We start from the raw sequence: 16,913 nt of genomic DNA, 5'->3' as shown, positions 1-16,913 counted from the left end.
GCGTCTGGGAGGCCAGAGGACAGCAAACGTGATGCGAATTTGATGCTTATGCGATTTTACTGGGGTAGAGAACATATGGGGGCATTCAGGAATTGGCTGTCATGGTCTCCTTGATCCAGTCCAGGTGCAAGATCACTTTGGTGTAGATGGCGGGCATACTGGGGCTGCCACATGGAACGTGGCCCCAGGATGTGATACCTTGAAGCACACCATCGCAGATCAGTGGGCCCCCTGAGTCACCCTGCAGCACAAGGCGGAGAGGAAGAGGAAGGTCAGCAAGGCCCCGGGATCTGTGTGTGAACCACCAGTTCTAACACCCGGGCTCACAGAGTGCAGACAGCGACTCCCCAGCTCCGGGAAAGACCCAGTTCTCTCCAGAGTCCACTGCCAGAGGGCCGGTGGGATGCTAACAGAGGTGAACTCTGATATGGAGGAGGGAGATCCATGGGACACCAGGATGAGGGTGTGGGAAGGAAGGGGGGCAGTGGGGAGGGCACAGAGGCTGGTTGGGGAAGCTGGAGTTGATGCCTGATTAGCTCTCAAGTCCAGAACCTGAGTCCCCTCCCCCAGCACCAAGAGGCCTGGGGGCAGGGGGTGGGGCAGGCTGACTCACCGCACAGGTGTCCTTGCCGCCCTCCAGCTGTCCAGCGCACAGCATGAACTCTGTCACCTTCTGGGTGTGGGCCTTGGCACATACATCATTGGACAGGAGTTTGAGGTCCACACACTGGAGATAGTCTGGGTATGTGACTACAGACCAGACAGAAAAAGGGCTGTGACCAGACCCCAGGTGGCTCCTCAGACCCTGAGTCTAGTCCCCAGCTCCCTCCTCCCTACACCCAAGTGCCTGGCCCGGCTCTAGCGTACACTCATCTGGTTCAGTGCTACCCCAGCCAGAGGCATAGCAGGTGCTCCCCAGTTTGGGTTCCTGAGTGGGCAGGTCCAGGACCCTCACGGCGTCTGTAATCTGGACAGGCGCTGCCAGGCGGAGCAGCATGAGGTCATGGCTGTAGTCCTCTCCCGGGAGGCGGGTGTGGTTCTTGAGGAGACTCAGGTTGAATTCAGGGTGTGGAAAGCTCTCACTGACCTGGACAAACTGGGCTGTGTCTTCATGCTCAAACAGATTGTGGCGACCCAGCCAGAGCTGGTAATTGCTGGGGAGAGAGGGGGCCCCAGGGAATGAGGAGAGAGGAGGGAGAAAGGGAGATGGGGCCAGGGAAGGTCCTGAAGACAGAGAAACAAGGAGTAACCTTGGAGAGAGAGAGAGACAGTTGGGAAGATAAAGGGCTATGAAGAAAAGACAGTGAGTGAGAGACAGAAGGATGTGACAAGGTCAAAGCCAGAGACAAAGACAGGAAGAGTGAAAAAGAGAGAGCACAAAGGGAGAGAGGGGATGAGAGGCAGAGGGGGAACAGTGAGAGACAGAGCACAAAGGAGGCAGAGACAGTAGAAGGAGGGAAGGAGCAGGAGGGAAGGAGCAGGGGTGAAGGACCACACAGGGAGGAGAAGGAGCAGCAGGCTCAGTGCCACAGGGACAGGAAGCAAAGGGAGAGAGTGAGGAACACAGGTGGTGGGGGTGGAGGGCAGGCTGAGAGAGACAGGGAGGGAGGTCAGGGAGGCAGAACAGGAGGGGCAGGGAGGGGGCCTGGGACAGGCTCAGCTGCAGCAGGGACTGTGGGGCTGGCTCCCCAGCAGCGGGTGGGCTGGCCGCCAGCCCAAGGTCTGCTCCACCTCCCTCCCCAGACTTTCTCCCCCTTTCTCCTCCTCTTTTTTCTCCTCCTCCAACCTTACAGGGCCCCCACCGGGCTCCAGCTGAAACCAGCCCTTCCCTGTGTCCCCTGGAGGACATCACTGTCCTGGAGGGAGGGTCTGGGTACATGAGAAGCGCTCCCCCCCACCCCCAACCCCATGCACACGTCAAGAGAATCCCTTCCTTTTCTCTGGGGATCCCCCTCATTCCCATTCTGGGGGTGCTCAGCAGCGATGCAGGAGAGGGAGTGAGGTCTGCAGCAGAGGGACCCAGAGGTGGACAGATGCAGGGAGACACAGACAGACAGACACAGGACAAAGCCAGTTACTAAGAGACACAAAGACACAGGGCAGGGAAACACAGGAAGACAGTTATAGGGAGAGCACAGAGACATAGGCTGCCATGGGAGGGCTTCCTGGGTGGTCCCTGCCACTCTCCATGGGCCCCAGACCAGTACCATCTTTGTTTCCCTTAGCCCCCCAGCTTCCCCTTAGGTGAACCCGGGGTCTGTGCCCAGTTGCTTATTCCTGTGGGAGCACAGACATCCACCCTCCCCACATGCCCTGTCTCCACTCACTCGTTTATGCAGTGGGCAGCTGTGAGCACCCACTGTGGGTGCACCAGGACACCCCCGCACTGGAACTTGCTGAAATGGTACAGAGCTGCCTGCCAGGGTTGGGAGTTCAGCTCACAGTCCCAGCCTCCTATGATCCGGGACTGGACTGGGGGCGCGGCACCTGTGGAAGGGGTGCTGGGTCAGGGCAGGTGGGAGGTGGCCCTCGGGCTGGGGATACTGGGCTAGGAGAGGGAGCTGTGATGTGGGGTTGGAGGGACATGAGGGCAGAGGAGCAGGGCTGGAGGCCTGGGGAGATTAGCAAGGGGTGTGGGGGATTTCTGGAATTCTAGAGCCATCCCTGGGATTATGGATTGGTGATGGGTCCTGTGTGGAGAGACTATGCTGAGAACAGAGCCAACCACAGGGATCAGGCAGGAGATAAGAAGGCAGTGTGTAGAGTAGCATGTGTGGGGACCGGGTGATATGTGGGTGATTTGGGATCTTGGCCTGGGGAACAGAAAATTGTAAGTTCCGAGAGGGGAAAAAAAAAAAAGATTCTAGAAATAGAGGATATATGCCTCAAGAGTGTGGTTCAAAAGCTGGGGAGGAAGGATTTGGGGGGTTACAGAGATCCCAGGCTGAGCAATTGGTTAGGGCCCAGGTTGGGCTTTTGGGGGTCTGGAAAGATTCAGGGGAACTTTCAGGGAAACTAGGTCTGAGAGGCCAAGTATATAGCACCTGGGCTGAGGAGTCTTGGTGTGATTTGAGGTCCCTTGATTGGGGCTGGGAGAGGGTCCCCTGGGCGTCTAATGTTTTTGTAAATGGTTTTGTAAAAGGGGTGAAGCCGTGGAACTGGGGTTGGGGTCAGGACTGGGAGGGGGCTTAGGGGATACAGAGCTCCATGAGATTTCCTCTGGGATTGGGTGATTCTCATGGAGATGGGGTTCATCGTCTGCAGGTACAGGAGGGATCTGGGGGTCTCTCGGGGGTGGTGCCAGATAGGAATGAAGATGGAGACTTACTAGGGCCAAACAGCTATGGGAATGCAGGGAGGACCCACTCGATGTGGCGTTTTAGAAATATAAGCTGGAGTACTTGGTGGGTGGTAGGGCAGGATAGCTGGCCTGTGAAGGTATTTGGGGATCCTGGAGGGAAGTCGGGAAAACCAGAGCCATACAGGAGGGATTCACTTGGGGAGGGCTGGAGCATGGGGAGGAAGGACATTCCAGAAAGGAAGGAGCCTGTAGCTGGGGGTTCTGGGTGTTCTTCCTCAGGGAGAAGAGGGGGTGGTGCTGGAGCAGGGTTCACAGACAAGGAATTGGGGAAGGAGGAGATATTTGTAGAATTCTTATACCATGATGGGCCCCCCCCAGAGTCACGAGCCAGAAAGTCTGTTTGGGGAGAAATATAGGTGTCTGATGGAATTTGAGGGTCCTGGGAAGATTTAAAGGGAGCCAGATGCCAGGGACAGGAGGACGTAGTTGAGAGCGGACAGCCAGATGGGAAAAATCACCAGCGTATAGAAGAATTTGGGGACTCAGGAGCCAAAGCCATAGAGAACTAGGGGGTGGGTGGGGGTGATTAGGATCCCAGGGCCTGCTGGGATTGGGGGCCCTCCTTGGAAGAGTTGGAGTCCCCCAAAGAAAGAGACAGAGATGGCCCAGGCTCTGCCCCTTTGGTAAGGGGCAGGAGTCTGAGCGGGAAGAGGAGAAAGTTCTGGGGGTCCTGGGAGGGGGCAGGGACCTATTGCAAGAATGAGGACTGCAACCAGGAAGAGGGGCTGGAACTTTAGGGGCCTGGGTCTGGGGTGGAGTGTGGGAGAGAAAGAAGTTATGGGGGGTGAGGGCAGCATGAAAGTCGGACCCACTCCCCCACCCCACATCTTCCCCGCTGTCTCACCAGTCCCCGCCACGGACAGGGCAAGGCAGAGAACCAGGAACCACATGGTGACCACGGGCAGGCTGGTGGTGAGCTTGGAGCTTGGAAGCCTCCCCAGGAGTGTTTTAAAGCCCTCGTCCCCCCTCCCACCCTAGCCCCACCCCTGCCCTGCTGGCAACAGATACTGGCCAAGGCCCTGCCCCTGCTGCCTGGGGGCTGGACACCTCCTTCCACCCCAGAGCTGTGGAAGGGGCGGGAGACCGAGCACCTGTTACACGCTGGCTCTGATTGTGCTAGAATGGTTCCTGGGGCCTGAGGTCAGAGAGGGCAGGGCTTGGAGCTCCTGGGCCCCTGCTTTTGGAGACAAGAGCCGGTGAGGAGAGGTGTGGGGGGTGACTGGGACAAGAAAGAGGAGAGTGGAGGAATCAGTGACCACCAATACAAAGCCCCATACATTGGAACCCCAAGGAAAGTCACACACCTGAAGAACCAGTGTAACCTCAAACACCAGCGGTGGGGCTCTGATTCCCTTCTTCCTGCACCACCTGAAGCCAAGATGCCAGTTTCTCAGCTTCAGCTGTCTCTGAAACGTAAGCTTTGGCTTTCAGAACACCCTGATTCTGGGGTGCCTGCGTGGCTCAGTGGGTTAAGCCTCCGCCTTTGGCCCAGGTCATGATCCCAGGGTTCTGGGATGGAGCCCCGCATGGGGCTCTCTGCTCAGCGGGGAGCCTGCTTCCCCCTCTCTCTCTGCGTGCCCCTCTGCCTACTTGTGAGCTCTATCTGTCAAATAAATAAATAAAATCTTAAAAAAAAAAAAAAAAGAACACCCTGATTCTTACACTCCCCGACTTAGGATCTAGGCCCTACCCTACTGTTTCTCTCCAAATAAAGTCTTGGATCTACCACCAAGGTGGTATCTACCACCATCACCCTAGTACCCCCAGATCGAGAAGTATGAAGTTTCAGTGGTCTTCCCGATTATGTTCCCTAGCATTTCAAAACCCAGTGTCCCCCTGCCCTTCAACAATGTTGGGATCCCATTACACCTCACCCCTACTCCTTGTTCCCCTGGATGCTCAAGGTTATGTCCCCCAAAGTCCCGCAAATTCCAAACTCTCTGCCTTCCACAGTCAAGTGCATCTTCACAAATTCTAACCCCCCTTCCCCCAGTAAAATATTTAGGTCTCAGGAGCCAGGTTCATGTAGTTCAACATCGGGTGACCTTGAAGATCACACTTCGGGGGGATCTCTGTTGAGAACTGGGAACCAGATTCCTGCAGCCTCAGTGTTAAATTCATAGGCCCCTGACACCTTCCCTTGGCTCCTCAGTAAAATCAAAGTACATCGCAGGGTAACCCAGTCTCCACTATGTGTCAGGAAGCCCGCCCAAGGAAAGGAGAGCGTTTGCCATTTTGCCTGGCTACCAAGAAGTCCACAATGAAGTCTCGAAGAAAATGAGGTCATTCTTGATCATCTAGTGTGCTGGGTCCTCTCACTGGGGTCCGGAGATATATTTGCCCAGTGCCAGGCACTATTTGAATCAGTTCATATGAGCTTCCTCATCTAATCCTTACAGCCCTGTGAGGGAAGCAATACAGTAAGTTCTGTTTTACAGATGGGAAAACCGAAGCTGAGGGGCACTGGGTCTTTACCTCAAGATTACACAGGTGGGGGTGCCTGGGTGGCTCAGTGGGTTAAAGCCTCTGCCTTCGGCTCAGGTCACGATCCCAGGGTCCTGGGATCGAGTCCTTCATTGGGCTTTCTGCTCAGCAGGGAAGCCTGCTTCTCTTCCTCTCTCTCTTTGCCTGCCTCTCTGCCTACTTGTGATCTCTGGCTGTCAAGTAAATAAATAAAATCTTAAAAAAAAAAAAGAATACACAGGTGATCCTATGTGTATGGAAATGAAGAGAGCCCTACCTCATGCAGTTTCTCTTCACCTAGGCATTGGGGTGTGGGTGAAAAGGAACAGTGCACAGTGGCTCTGGGTCTCCTTACAGTCTCTGGCTCCCACTTCCTTTCATCCCCAGGAAAAAGTCACAGAAACTTGCATCAGCACTCTTGTTATCTCGGTGTTTAAAATGGGTGAACTTGGATGCCTGGGTGGCTCAGTGGGTTAAGCCGCTGCCTTCGGCTCAGGTCATGATCTCAGGGTCCTGGGATCGAGTCCCGCGTCGGGCTCTCTGCTCAGCAGGGAGCCTGCTTCCTCCTCTCTCTCTCTCTGCCTGCCTCTCTGCCTATTTGTGATCTCTCTCTGTCAAATAAATAAATAAAATCTTAAAAAAAAAATGGGTGAACTTGAGCACCGGCCCTGGCAAGGGACAAGTCCTTGGATAACATCTGTCCCTTGGACAAATGAGGTCTTGAGGGTTGGCTCAGTTCTGTCCCCAGTCAGGATGGGGCTGCTGGTCAGCTCTGGGAGCTTCTTCTCAGAGACACGAGATAGGAGACCAAAACTGTCAGTTCCTCTTCATGTTTTCCTTAATCCACTCCAAGTAGCTACAGACTTTGGAATAGACACCAGGCTTGGTAGTAGTGTCACAGGGGACATCACCCCAGGACACAATGCCCTGCAAGACTCTGCCACAGACCAGGGGTCCCCCAGAGTCACCCTGTGGGGATAAGGGAAAGTGTGAATGGGAAACTTCTGGATCCAGGGCCCCCATTCCTATCCCAATCACCCTTCACAATCTCAATCAAAATCTAATCCAACCCCACCCCATGCAATCCCACCCCACCTCAACTCAATATAACCCAATTTAGCCCAAACCAGTCCAACCCAACTGCAGCCTAACACAAGTCAATACAACTCAACCAACCCATGTTCTATCCTTTTCATGTAACCCCACCCAACCCAATTAAACCCCTACATCTTCCCCATTCAGAATCAAACCAGACCTACGCCCATCTTCTTTGCCAACACAACCAATCCTGGTCATCATCATGTCTTTCACACCCTAGACAAAGTTTTCCCTATCCCCCAGTTCAACCTTAAATATTTTCCATCTAAATCAAACCAGGGGCACTGGGGTGGCTTGGTCGGTTAAGCATCTTACTCTTGCTTTCAGCTCAGGGTCCTGAGATGGAGCCCAGCACAGGGCGCCAGGCTGCAGTCTCCATGCTCAGTAGGGATTCTGCTTGAGATTGTCCCTCTGGCCCCTCCCCACCTTGTGCTCTCTCTCACTCCCTAAAATAAATAAATATTTCTGAAAAAAAAAATAAAATCAAGCCCATTCATATTCCTTTTTTAAAGATTTTATTTGTCTTTTAGACAGAGCATGAGCAGAGGGGCAGAGGGAGGAGAAGCAGACTTCCCGCTGAAAAGGGAGCTGGATGCGGGGCTCGATCCCAGGACCCTGAGATCATGACCTGAGCCACGCTTAACCGGCTGAGCCACCCAGGTGTCCCAAACCCATTCCTATTCTTAACTCAAACCCAGGCCACTCCAAACCAATCACCACATCATCCACCCCAAACACAACCTAATCCATCTCCAACCTCACCCCCATTCTAACTGCTCTTCCTTCTCCATCCCCAAACCTCTCCCTGGCATCTTCTCTGGCCCAAAGCAAGCACAACCTGACCCCATCCCAACTCCCAAACCTGTCCCTCTACCCCATGGCTCTGACCTCACAAGAGTCCGGGCCTCCGCCTACTCCCCCCCCCCCCCCCCCCCCGCCCCACACACACACCATAGAGGCCATCAGGCGCCCTGGGTAGTCCTTGTTACAAGATGTGGCTGGGGTAACACTGATGTTGGCACAATGCAGGGTATCTGGGTATCCCTCATGGGGGAGACAGTGGACTTGGAGTGAATCCGTATTTTCAGGCCCTAGTCTCCTTCACCCAAGAGCCCTGGAGAATAGGATCCCTGGAGGCTCAGGCCATCCTTTCACTCACCTTGTGACTCTGTGCTCCCTTTGGTCCCAGGCTTGTCATCAGACACCAGGCCCTTGCCGGACACCAGGCAGGCCTCACCCCGTTGGGGGCAACGTGTGGGCAGCGAGTGCCACTGGGCATACGTGCAGGGAGAGGGACGCGGGCCGTGTCAGACATAGCAACAGCAACATGTCACAGCGATGGCTGCGGGCTTCGTAGTGTGGGTGTGGGATGACTCAGGCCACAGTGCACAGCCGCTTGGGACCACCGCGCTTGCGCAGATTGTGTTTGCCCAAGTGCACTCTCGTGAGGCTGTGAGGGCGGGTGAGGGCAGGTGATTACCCGCAAGAGGAGTGAGGAGTGCACAGAAAGATCAAAGAGCGAGCGAGCTGGGGTCCCCCCACCTTCCGAGAATCTGGAGATGCCATACACTGTCCAAGGCACTGCAGCCAATAGTTTTAGGCCCTGCCACTCAGAGACCAAGGAGATGTACCCCCCCTACTCCCCTGCTCCCGCCCCGGAACTCAACCCAGGTTTCAGCTCCTTCCTCCGCAGAATCCAAGATGCTCAGATCCCTAGACCCTTGCTGCATGCCCCTCAGGACTTGGAGCCCTGCCTTCGTACCAGGTTTGGTAGTGGTTTGTAGACCACGCCCAGAGTGCGGAAATGAGGGAAGCGCCATAGCTGAAATGCCCACGCTCAGAGAGGGCCACTTGGCATGGCTGGGAGTGGGGCTCACACTCCTCACTTCCCAGTATCTAGTCAGTGTCATCCTGGGCTGCTGGGAGAGGGGGCAGAGGAGGGTCCCTGAGGACAGAGTCCTTTTCCTTGGGTCCTACACCTTGCCTGGACCCTATTCATACCATGCATTTTTCATTTGTGCTTTCCCCCAATCTCTTAAGGTGTCCCTGTCCTTGAATTTTCAGCACTGCCTTCTCTCTGGCTTTTACCACTGCTGCTTGTTTTCTCCAGAACTGTCCCCCTGCCCTTGGCCCTCACCTGTTTACTACAGGATTCTGGGAGAGCAGGGAGGTGGGAAAGGACTAGAAGTCAAGAAGTCCTCTGAGATTAGTAGAGACAGCAACATTGGATACAGGTTCCAAAAGATGACCACTTGGAACCAGCCACTCAAGGTCACCAAGCTGTCACAGACATCAAATGGATGTGGCCACTCAATACGTATGACACGCAGTCTTGGCTTCAGAGTCTGAACATCTCAGCCAAATGCAGATATGGCCACACAAGGTCATGGGCAAACTTGGGAACAACCAGTCTCCCAAACTTAGGAACTGAGGAAGAGAGCATTTTAAGCTTAAATTCACTTGCATATACATGGGTTGAAGTTTTTTTTTTTTTTTTTAAAGGAAAAGGACAAAGAGTTTTTTTTTTTTTTTTTTAAGATTTTATTTATTTATTTGACAGAGAGAAATCACAAGTAGATGGAGAGGCAGGCAGAGAGAGAGAGAGGAGGAAGCAGGCTCCCTGCCGAGCAGAGAGCCCGATGCGGGACTCGATCCCAGGATCCTGAGATCATGACCTGAGCCGAAGGCAGCGGCTTAACCCACTGAGCCACCCAGGCGCCCCCATGGGTTGAAGTTTTAAGAATCACAGCATATTAATAGACATAGCTGAATATGAACAGCTACAGCAGTGGCGTGTGTGCATGTGCGTGTGTGGGCACACACACCCACACACCACAGACCCTGATTTGCACGTAGAAGTTCACACCTAAATTTACAGTCTCTAGGGGTGGCTGGGTGGCTCATTGGTTAAGCGTCTGCCTTCAGTGTGGGTTGTGATCCCAGGGTCCTGGGATCAAGCCCGGCATCGGGCTCATTGGTCAGCGAGGAACCTGCTTCTTCCTCTCCCTCTACTTGCTGCTCCCCCTGGGCTTGGGCATTCTCTCTCTCTCTGACAAATAAATAAATGAAATCTTTAAAAAAAATAAATTTACCGTTTCCAGTGTGGATCTGAATATACCAGTCACAGACTTGCACACTAGTGCACAGGGACTGGACAACACGGTGGGGTTCTTAATAAGGGTACATGGGGAGAGACATACATATGAACTCAGACCCTCAAAGACTTGTTCACAGACATGAGTCTACGTATAGGGGTTAAATCTAGAATGTTAGAATAAAGGCCCTAGATCCAAACGTGTTATCTGTGAGCCTCTGAGCAAATTATTTGACCTCTCTGGGCCTATGTTTCCTCCTCTGTAAAATGGGATTATTGTAAGGATTAAATATGTGTGTGTCTATGATGTCTGGCTTATTATAGTTGCTTAATAAAGACTAGTTATTTTAAATAAATGACATAGATTTACTTATGTAGGTGTACATGTGGATAATTAGGTTCTGGACAGAAATTTAGCCAAAGTAAGTCAGACATATGACCAGGCTCAGATGAAAAGTCAGGTCAAAATTGTGATTCTTCTTCAAGTGTGGGGATTCAGAGTAAGAGACATGAATCCAGAGGGCCAATACTCAGATGTGGACCCATTAGATCAGACCCCAGGGAAACAGTGCACACAGGGCTAGATATCTAAGGTCAAAGACGTAGCCGGAGACGCAGGGCAGGACATAATTTACCATCTCCAGATGAGCCCCCCACTAAGTCACTGGTGTTCAAGGTCACTGGTTTTCACATAGGGAAACTGGTTCACACATGTGGGTAGGGTGTGGACACACAGAGCTTTGAAACCCCCCCCCCCACACACACACACTACACCATGCACAAGGACATAAACAGGGATATATCAAGGTTACAAGATTATAATATGCTGCTGGGCAATGGGGATATGACCTCTGAAGTTCACGCAGACACCCATCCTGGGGCAGGAATTTGCAGAGCCAGACCAAAAACCCATCCTCTGCCTGCCAGGGTCAGGAACTGGGCCAAGGGCCCTGGCAAGGTTGGGGGAATGCGGATGTGGTGGACAGGGGGCTTAACAAGGGAAGGGCGGGGTTGTTGTCCTGTGAGGAAGGACAGAGGGTGCAGGCTGAACCGCCGGGTGTCAAGGCTGCTCCTGGCCAGTACAAGCTGGAGGGGGGTGCAGGCCCCAGCTGGGTGCAGCAGGCAGGCAGGAGGCAGGGAGGAGAAAGCACAGAGAAAGCCTGAGGGGAGGCTGGCAGCAGGGGGGAGCTTCAAGGGGAGCCCAGAGGCGAGGGTCATGTGAAAGTCCACCCTCCACTTCTCCAGAGTAAAGGCATCAGGTTACAGTTAAATTCTCCATGGGTGGTAGTTGAACATGGGCTGGAGTTTTCCTGCCACCCAGGGTCACCTTGACATAGTGGTCACCCCTCCCCAGCCTCAGCCCCTTTCCCTGTCAAATGAGGCTAGTAGAGACCACCCCACAGAGATGTTTTGAGAATTAGGGAAGCTCTGGCATATTATCCTTGTGGCTGCCTGGCATCTACCCAGCACTCAGCCCACTTACAGGACACTACCCTGGACTAAGTATCTTCTCATGCCTCACCCACAGGACCAGATTTAACCCTTACAACTCTGGGGGCGTCTGCTGTTATCTCCATATCACAGAGATGTTAAGTTACCAGAACACAGCGAGTTGGAATTCCAGCCCAGAAGTCTGTGTTCGTGGCCTCTTAACACTTGTTTAAGTCTTATGGTGAGCTTTTTTTTTTTTTTTTTTTTTTGGCTTATGGTGAGCTTTATCTACATTATGCTACTGAAACCTCACCATTACTGTCTTAGGTAGCTGCTGTCTTCTAGAGAAGGCACTCTAGGTAGAGAGAGGTAATTTCCTCAAGGTGACACAGCAAGGAAAGGGCAGCCCCAGAACTCGAATTCAGGTCTGTGTCACCCCAAGGACTGTTCTTGTTGTCAGAAGCGCAAGAGGCCCCAGTTGACATGGGGACTCCAGGGCAGCCCCAGGCCTCTGACAGTCTTAAGGTAGGGTGAGGACTCTGGGAGGTGGGGAGGGGGAAAGTAGACGACTGTAGGGCCTGGATTTGTTCTTGATGTTGGGGAGGGGGACGACATTCCCATAGACCCAGACCTGACCTGGGCCCACCTCATCTGCAGATATCAGCAGGAAGGAGAAGGTGAGGAGAAGCCACATTGTGGAGCAGGGACAAGGGTTCTGTTGAAGTCTGCGGAGAGGAGAGAGTAAACCCGGTTGAGGCTGGACACTTGGGCCCTCACCTGGATCCCTCCAGACACAAACTCATCCCACCTGCTGCTTGATAAACTTCTTCTACCATCTTTGCCCACCCCCTCACCCCAGACTGCTCTCCCCCCCCACCCCGGCCTTCCCAGGTTCCTACCCACCCCAGCCTAGCCCGGTTCTCCATCTCTGAGGGTTGTGTTGTTCCTCCAGGCACCAAAACAGACCCTCAGGTGCCCCCAGAGCCTATCAGGCCCCAGCACCATCCCACTTGCTCCTGGATCTCTCTCCATGCTTAAGGCTCTGGTTCAGAATACGTTCTCCTCCCAGACCCTAACCCAGCCTCCTACCTGGCCTCCTGGGTGCCCATTGCCCCCCACCCCTCCTGTCTGTCTCTCCAATCAAGTTCACACTCCCCAGCCTACATGGCCTTGCAGGGTCTTTCTAGACCCAGAGCTGACCATGTTGCACTCCTGCTGATAGCCCTCAGGATATTGCCAGCACACCCAGTAAAAAGTCCTAGCTCCCCAGCCTTACTTTCGAGGATATGAGTGGTTTCTCTCTTTCTACCAGGCCCTCTGAGGGGGTCTCTCATAAGCTTGCCCTTCTAGATGCAGCTGATTCTCCCATTTTCCTTCCTTGATGTCATGTCTCCATGCCTCCTCCTCCCAGGTATGCCATTCCTTTCAGGATCCACTTGACTTTGAGGGATTTTCTGACCATCTCTAATGAGTGGTGTCTGCCTCCTCCATCAGACTGAGAACTTGCTGTAGGCAGGCCTGACCTGACTGAACACTGGATTCCTGGTGAAGGGTCCAGTCCATGGGAGGCCCTAACAAGCTTTGGGAATGAATTAAAGCCTTCCTCTTATCTTCCAACTTCATATTTTCCCTCCAAGGCTCAGCTCCCACCTCTTCCAGGAAGCCCTGAGACCTAGCAGATGTCTTTTCTGGGCCTTACAGCCCCTGGTGTACCTCTATCACACCACAAATCCCCAGGAATGCTCATATAAGGTCATCTCAGTGTCCCCAGCCTGGGGCCTGGCACCTGGGGAGATTGAGCTGAGCTGACCTGAACCCTTGATAACTCCTGACCTTTTCTTAGCTCTGATACAAGAGCTTTGGGGGACATCCTCCTGATTCACTCTATCCCCCTCCTCCCTGGCCCCTCTGCAGCTCCTTCTTGCATCTCCAGGACAGTTTCTTTGTTCAGGTCCAACTTGAGGCTTCAGTAAAGGGCACATGGACCTAAACAGGTACCCTTGAAATTCAAGTCCCTCAGGGCAGTGTATGTCTGCTTCCTGGGACCAGGGCATCCAGTGTCTCCCCTAGACCAGGGCAGACCTGTGTCTTCCTGGCTATCTCCCATTCCCCCCATCCCTAGCTCTTGTCTCAAAGATCTCACCCCAAAGATCCTCCAGCTTCATCTGGGGCAGCTTGGATGCCAGAAGAAGGGGAGCAGGCACCTGAATACCTGAATTTGTAGGCTCTGGCCCCACCTAGAGTCTCTAGGGGGTGGGGTGGGGTGGGGTGGAAGGTGGCTGAGAGTCAGGTTTACAGGTGGGGACACCTAGGTGGCTAGTGGGGTGGGGGACAAGGCTTAATGAGCATTTATTAGGTTGAAGCTTTTGTCTGAGTCTATAAGGAAGAATTCCCTGCCAGGGACAGTTCCTAAAGGGAGAGGAGGCAGGAGGGCAAGAGCCCCAAATCAGAAGAAATCAACAGATAGGACCAGCAATCTGGAACCTGGAACCTGGAATTGAGGTCTGGAGTATAGAAACTGTATTCTAGCGCCATGTTTCTTATGCCTGGGGTAAGGTTCTGAATCTCAGATTCTGGACCTGGATCTGGACCCCTCAATTCTGGGATTCTGAACCTTGGATCTCTGATTTTGAACAGTGGAGTTTGGATCTGGATCCCCACTTCCTGATTTGGGGTTTTGGATTCAGATCTCTGATTCTGGATCTGGGTGCCTTTGGTTCCTAACTCTGGATCCTGGGCATTGTATTCTGGATCTTGGGTTTTGTACGTTTTGTTGTGGATCTCCAACTCTGGACTCCGAATTTGGTGGTCTAGAGTCAGGCATTTATGATCTGAAGTATAGAGTATGGATTTTGGAGTCTGTATTCTGGAGTTTGGGTCTGGAATCTGGATCCTACAGTCTGGTCTTTGAGTGATAGGTCTTAGTCTTGGATTCTAGATCCAGGGCCTTTGAATCTAGAATCCAGACTAGGAGTCTGGAATTTGGTGTTTAGCACCTAGGACTTGAGGTCCTAGGATCCCTCACATCTGCTGTGTGAAGCCTGGGGCATGAATGGTAGATTTTAAATTTTGAGTTTTAAGGCCTGGATTCTAGAGTCTGGATCTAGACCTTTAAGATTTCATGGATTAGTTTTGGAATGTAAATTCTGGAGTTTCAAATCTACACCGTTCATTTAAAGGGCTGAACTGGGAGATATGGGCCTGAGTTCCTAGAATCTTCTCTGTAATATGAATTTAGACACTGGTAGATTGGAGTCTTTAATTTGGATCCTTTAATTTGGATCAAGAGATTCTGCATTTTGAAATCTGGATTCTGCTTTCTGGAGATCATTATTAAAATGACTCAAAGCTTTGGGAATTCCAAGTTGTCTTCCAATGTCTCAGGACCATAGGAGGGCCCTTAGCAATTTTCTAGAGTCTGTGCTGGCTTGTATAACTAATGAGAAGGCACAGAGAGCAGGAGGGTCTGACCACAGATCACCCAGTGAAGGATGGGACCTACTACAAACATGGTCCCTCTTAGTGTCTGGAAAGCCATTACCTATATGGGAAGAGGCTGCATGAACAGGGCTGACTGTTTAGGGGATCAGTGGCCAATGCCTCCGGGTCCTTGGCCCTTGATTTCCCTACAGATAATATGTGAGAATGATGGCATCTAAGCCACCAGATGTCTTTGGGATATTCCTGAACAACTGACCCCCAGTTATTCCAGAATCTTAGGGTCTCAGTTATTCTAGAATGATTGACCCTCAAAATTTCTAGCCTACTACATCTCCAGATTCTAGAATCTAGTATCTAGAACTAAAGATAGCTAGAAGTCTAGGACCTCGAACACTTTAGAACCTGAGGTTAAAATAGTCTAGAACCACGAACCTCCACATATTCTAGAACCCTAGATCTTCAGATGTTCTGGAATCCCCCCAGACATTAGACATTCTGGATTCCCAGTTGAGAAGCTATTCTAGAACTCCTTTGTCCCTTCATCTGGCAAAAAAATTCTTGCTGACGATCTCTAGGACTCAGTGGGCTACAGCTTCCGTTAGGCAGTTCCTGTGTACCTTATCTCATTTATCCTCCTGACAGCCCTGTGGGGGTGGTTATCATGGCTTCCTTCTTAATGTGGAGAAAACTGAAGCTCAGAGAGGGGTGTCATAGGCAATGGTCATGCAGAGGATGCAGAGGAATCCAGCATTCTGACTCTTCGAACACCTGGTTGGCCCATTGCCTCAATCCCAGGAGCCACCTCCCTCTGTTGGATCTGGGTGGTGAAGAGGGGAATGAGGTGAACCCCTGGGGTAATCACCATGAGAACTTCCCTGGTGTCAGGCCAAGCACTTTCCATCATGATTGCATGTGTTCCTTTCACTCAGGCAGGTGTTGTAAGCATCCCCATGACACAGATGGGGACACGGACAGATCTCAGACCTAGCTCAACCCAGGCTCACAGGCTCATGGGGAGGGCACCCCGCCCCGCCCTGACACGGTGACGTCAGCGCCCCTCCTCCCACCCACTTTGACCTAGACAGACCTGGGCTATCGATCCATGTCCTTCTGGGCCTCTTTCCAGTTGTCCTTCACCTCCACAGGCGGCCTGAGTCCTGCCGTCTGCCTTGCTCCTCCTCCTCCTCCTGAGAACACTCCCTGAAGCCTGAACCTCTCTTGTCTCAACTCATGTGGTTCAACCACCAACCACACAGGTCTCCTTCATCTGACCTCGAACTCCAGCCTCTGGCAGCCACCTGCTTCTGGGCATCCTCCCACCCGCAATGTCCTCAGGCCCTTCTCACTCACAGTGTCCTAAATCATTTCTCTCTCTCACCAAACTCGTTTTCCCATGTTTTCCATCTCAGGGACAGCTCCACTGTTCACCCTGTCCTACGGCCTGTCCCGCAGGCACTGTCCCCACACCTTCCTTTTCCTTATCCCCTACAGCTCAATGGTCTCCAGCCCCATCCCTTCTCTCCATTCCCTTGGCCTGGCTGCAAGTCAGGCATCCTCCTCTACTCCTAGACCCTCACCTCCAGCCTCCCGTCCTCTATTTTGTCTCCTCCCACCCATTACCAGGTGATCTCAGAAGGTCTCTCTACACTCAGAGTTGACCCCTTTCCTCCCCTTCTCATAGCCCTTCAGTGGTGACTGCATCACCCCTGGACAAGGTACTTGCCTTCAGTGAGTCATTTGAGGCTAGGATCCCCTTGTCCGAACGAGTCTCATCTTGAACCCCCTTCCCCATGGAGACAATCATCGTGTCCCTCCCGCCCTGGAATGGGACTGGACTCCTGGTGCCTGAGGCTTCCCTTCACCCCTCCCCTCCACCTTCAGTGTGGGACAGTGGAAGGTGGTGTTTCAGAGTACGGGCTCTGGAGTCAGAGAGCTCCACCTCACTGCTTGCTAGTTTGGGAGATTCTGGTGTGTCTTCCTTTCTCTGCTTCTGATTCTCATCTTTAGAATCAGATAAACAGAGGG

The 16,913-nt window shown here is 52.8% G+C and overlaps 2 protein-coding genes across 2 annotated transcripts; both read right to left on the bottom strand.

The window, feature by feature from the left end:
- Positions 1 to 38: 38 nt before the first annotated feature.
- On the bottom strand, positions 39 to 4,315 carry KLK1 (kallikrein 1). The gene is made up of 5 exons (XM_059151125.1): positions 4,206 to 4,315; positions 2,328 to 2,487; positions 868 to 1,154; positions 614 to 750; positions 39 to 241 (listed from the first exon to the last, which is right to left on the bottom strand). Exons 1-5 carry the CDS (start codon positions 4,249 to 4,251, stop codon positions 86 to 88), a joined length of 786 nt encoding a protein of 261 aa, XP_059007108.1. The 5' UTR covers positions 4,252 to 4,315; the 3' UTR covers positions 39 to 85.
- A 2,325-nt stretch (positions 4,316 to 6,640) lies between these two features.
- KLK15 (kallikrein related peptidase 15) lies at positions 6,641 to 16,061 on the bottom strand. Its single transcript, XM_059151160.1, is given in 5 exon segments — positions 6,641 to 6,793; positions 8,204 to 8,372; positions 8,685 to 8,833; positions 12,094 to 12,172; positions 15,976 to 16,061. Coding segments are annotated over 4 exon segments (519 nt in total). The 5' UTR covers positions 12,142 to 12,172; positions 15,976 to 16,061.
- Between the last annotated feature and the right edge of the window lie 852 nt (positions 16,062 to 16,913).

The sequence above is a fragment of the Mustela lutreola genome, chromosome 16, assembly GCF_030435805.1.
Source record: "Mustela lutreola isolate mMusLut2 chromosome 16, mMusLut2.pri, whole genome shotgun sequence".
Taxonomy (NCBI): Eukaryota; Metazoa; Chordata; class Mammalia; order Carnivora; family Mustelidae; genus Mustela; species Mustela lutreola.
Note: the sequence above shows the minus strand (reverse complement) of the source record. Positions and strands in the feature narration are given on the sequence as shown.

What these genes read in the sequence shown, in the direction of transcription:
- KLK1 (XM_059151125.1), bottom strand. Translation starts at nt 4,251, where the DNA reads ATGTGGTTCCTGGTTCTCTGCCTTGCCCTGTCCGTGGCGGGGACTG. An exon ending in CCTGTCCGTGGCGGGGACTG is followed by an intron (nt 2,488 to 4,205) that starts GTGAGACAGCGG and finishes CCCCTTCCACAG; the next exon opens with GTGCCGCGCCCCCAGTCCAG. An exon ending in GCTGCCCACTGCATAAACGA is followed by an intron (nt 1,155 to 2,327) that starts GTGAGTGGAGAC and finishes CTCTCTCCCCAG; the next exon opens with CAATTACCAGCTCTGGCTGG.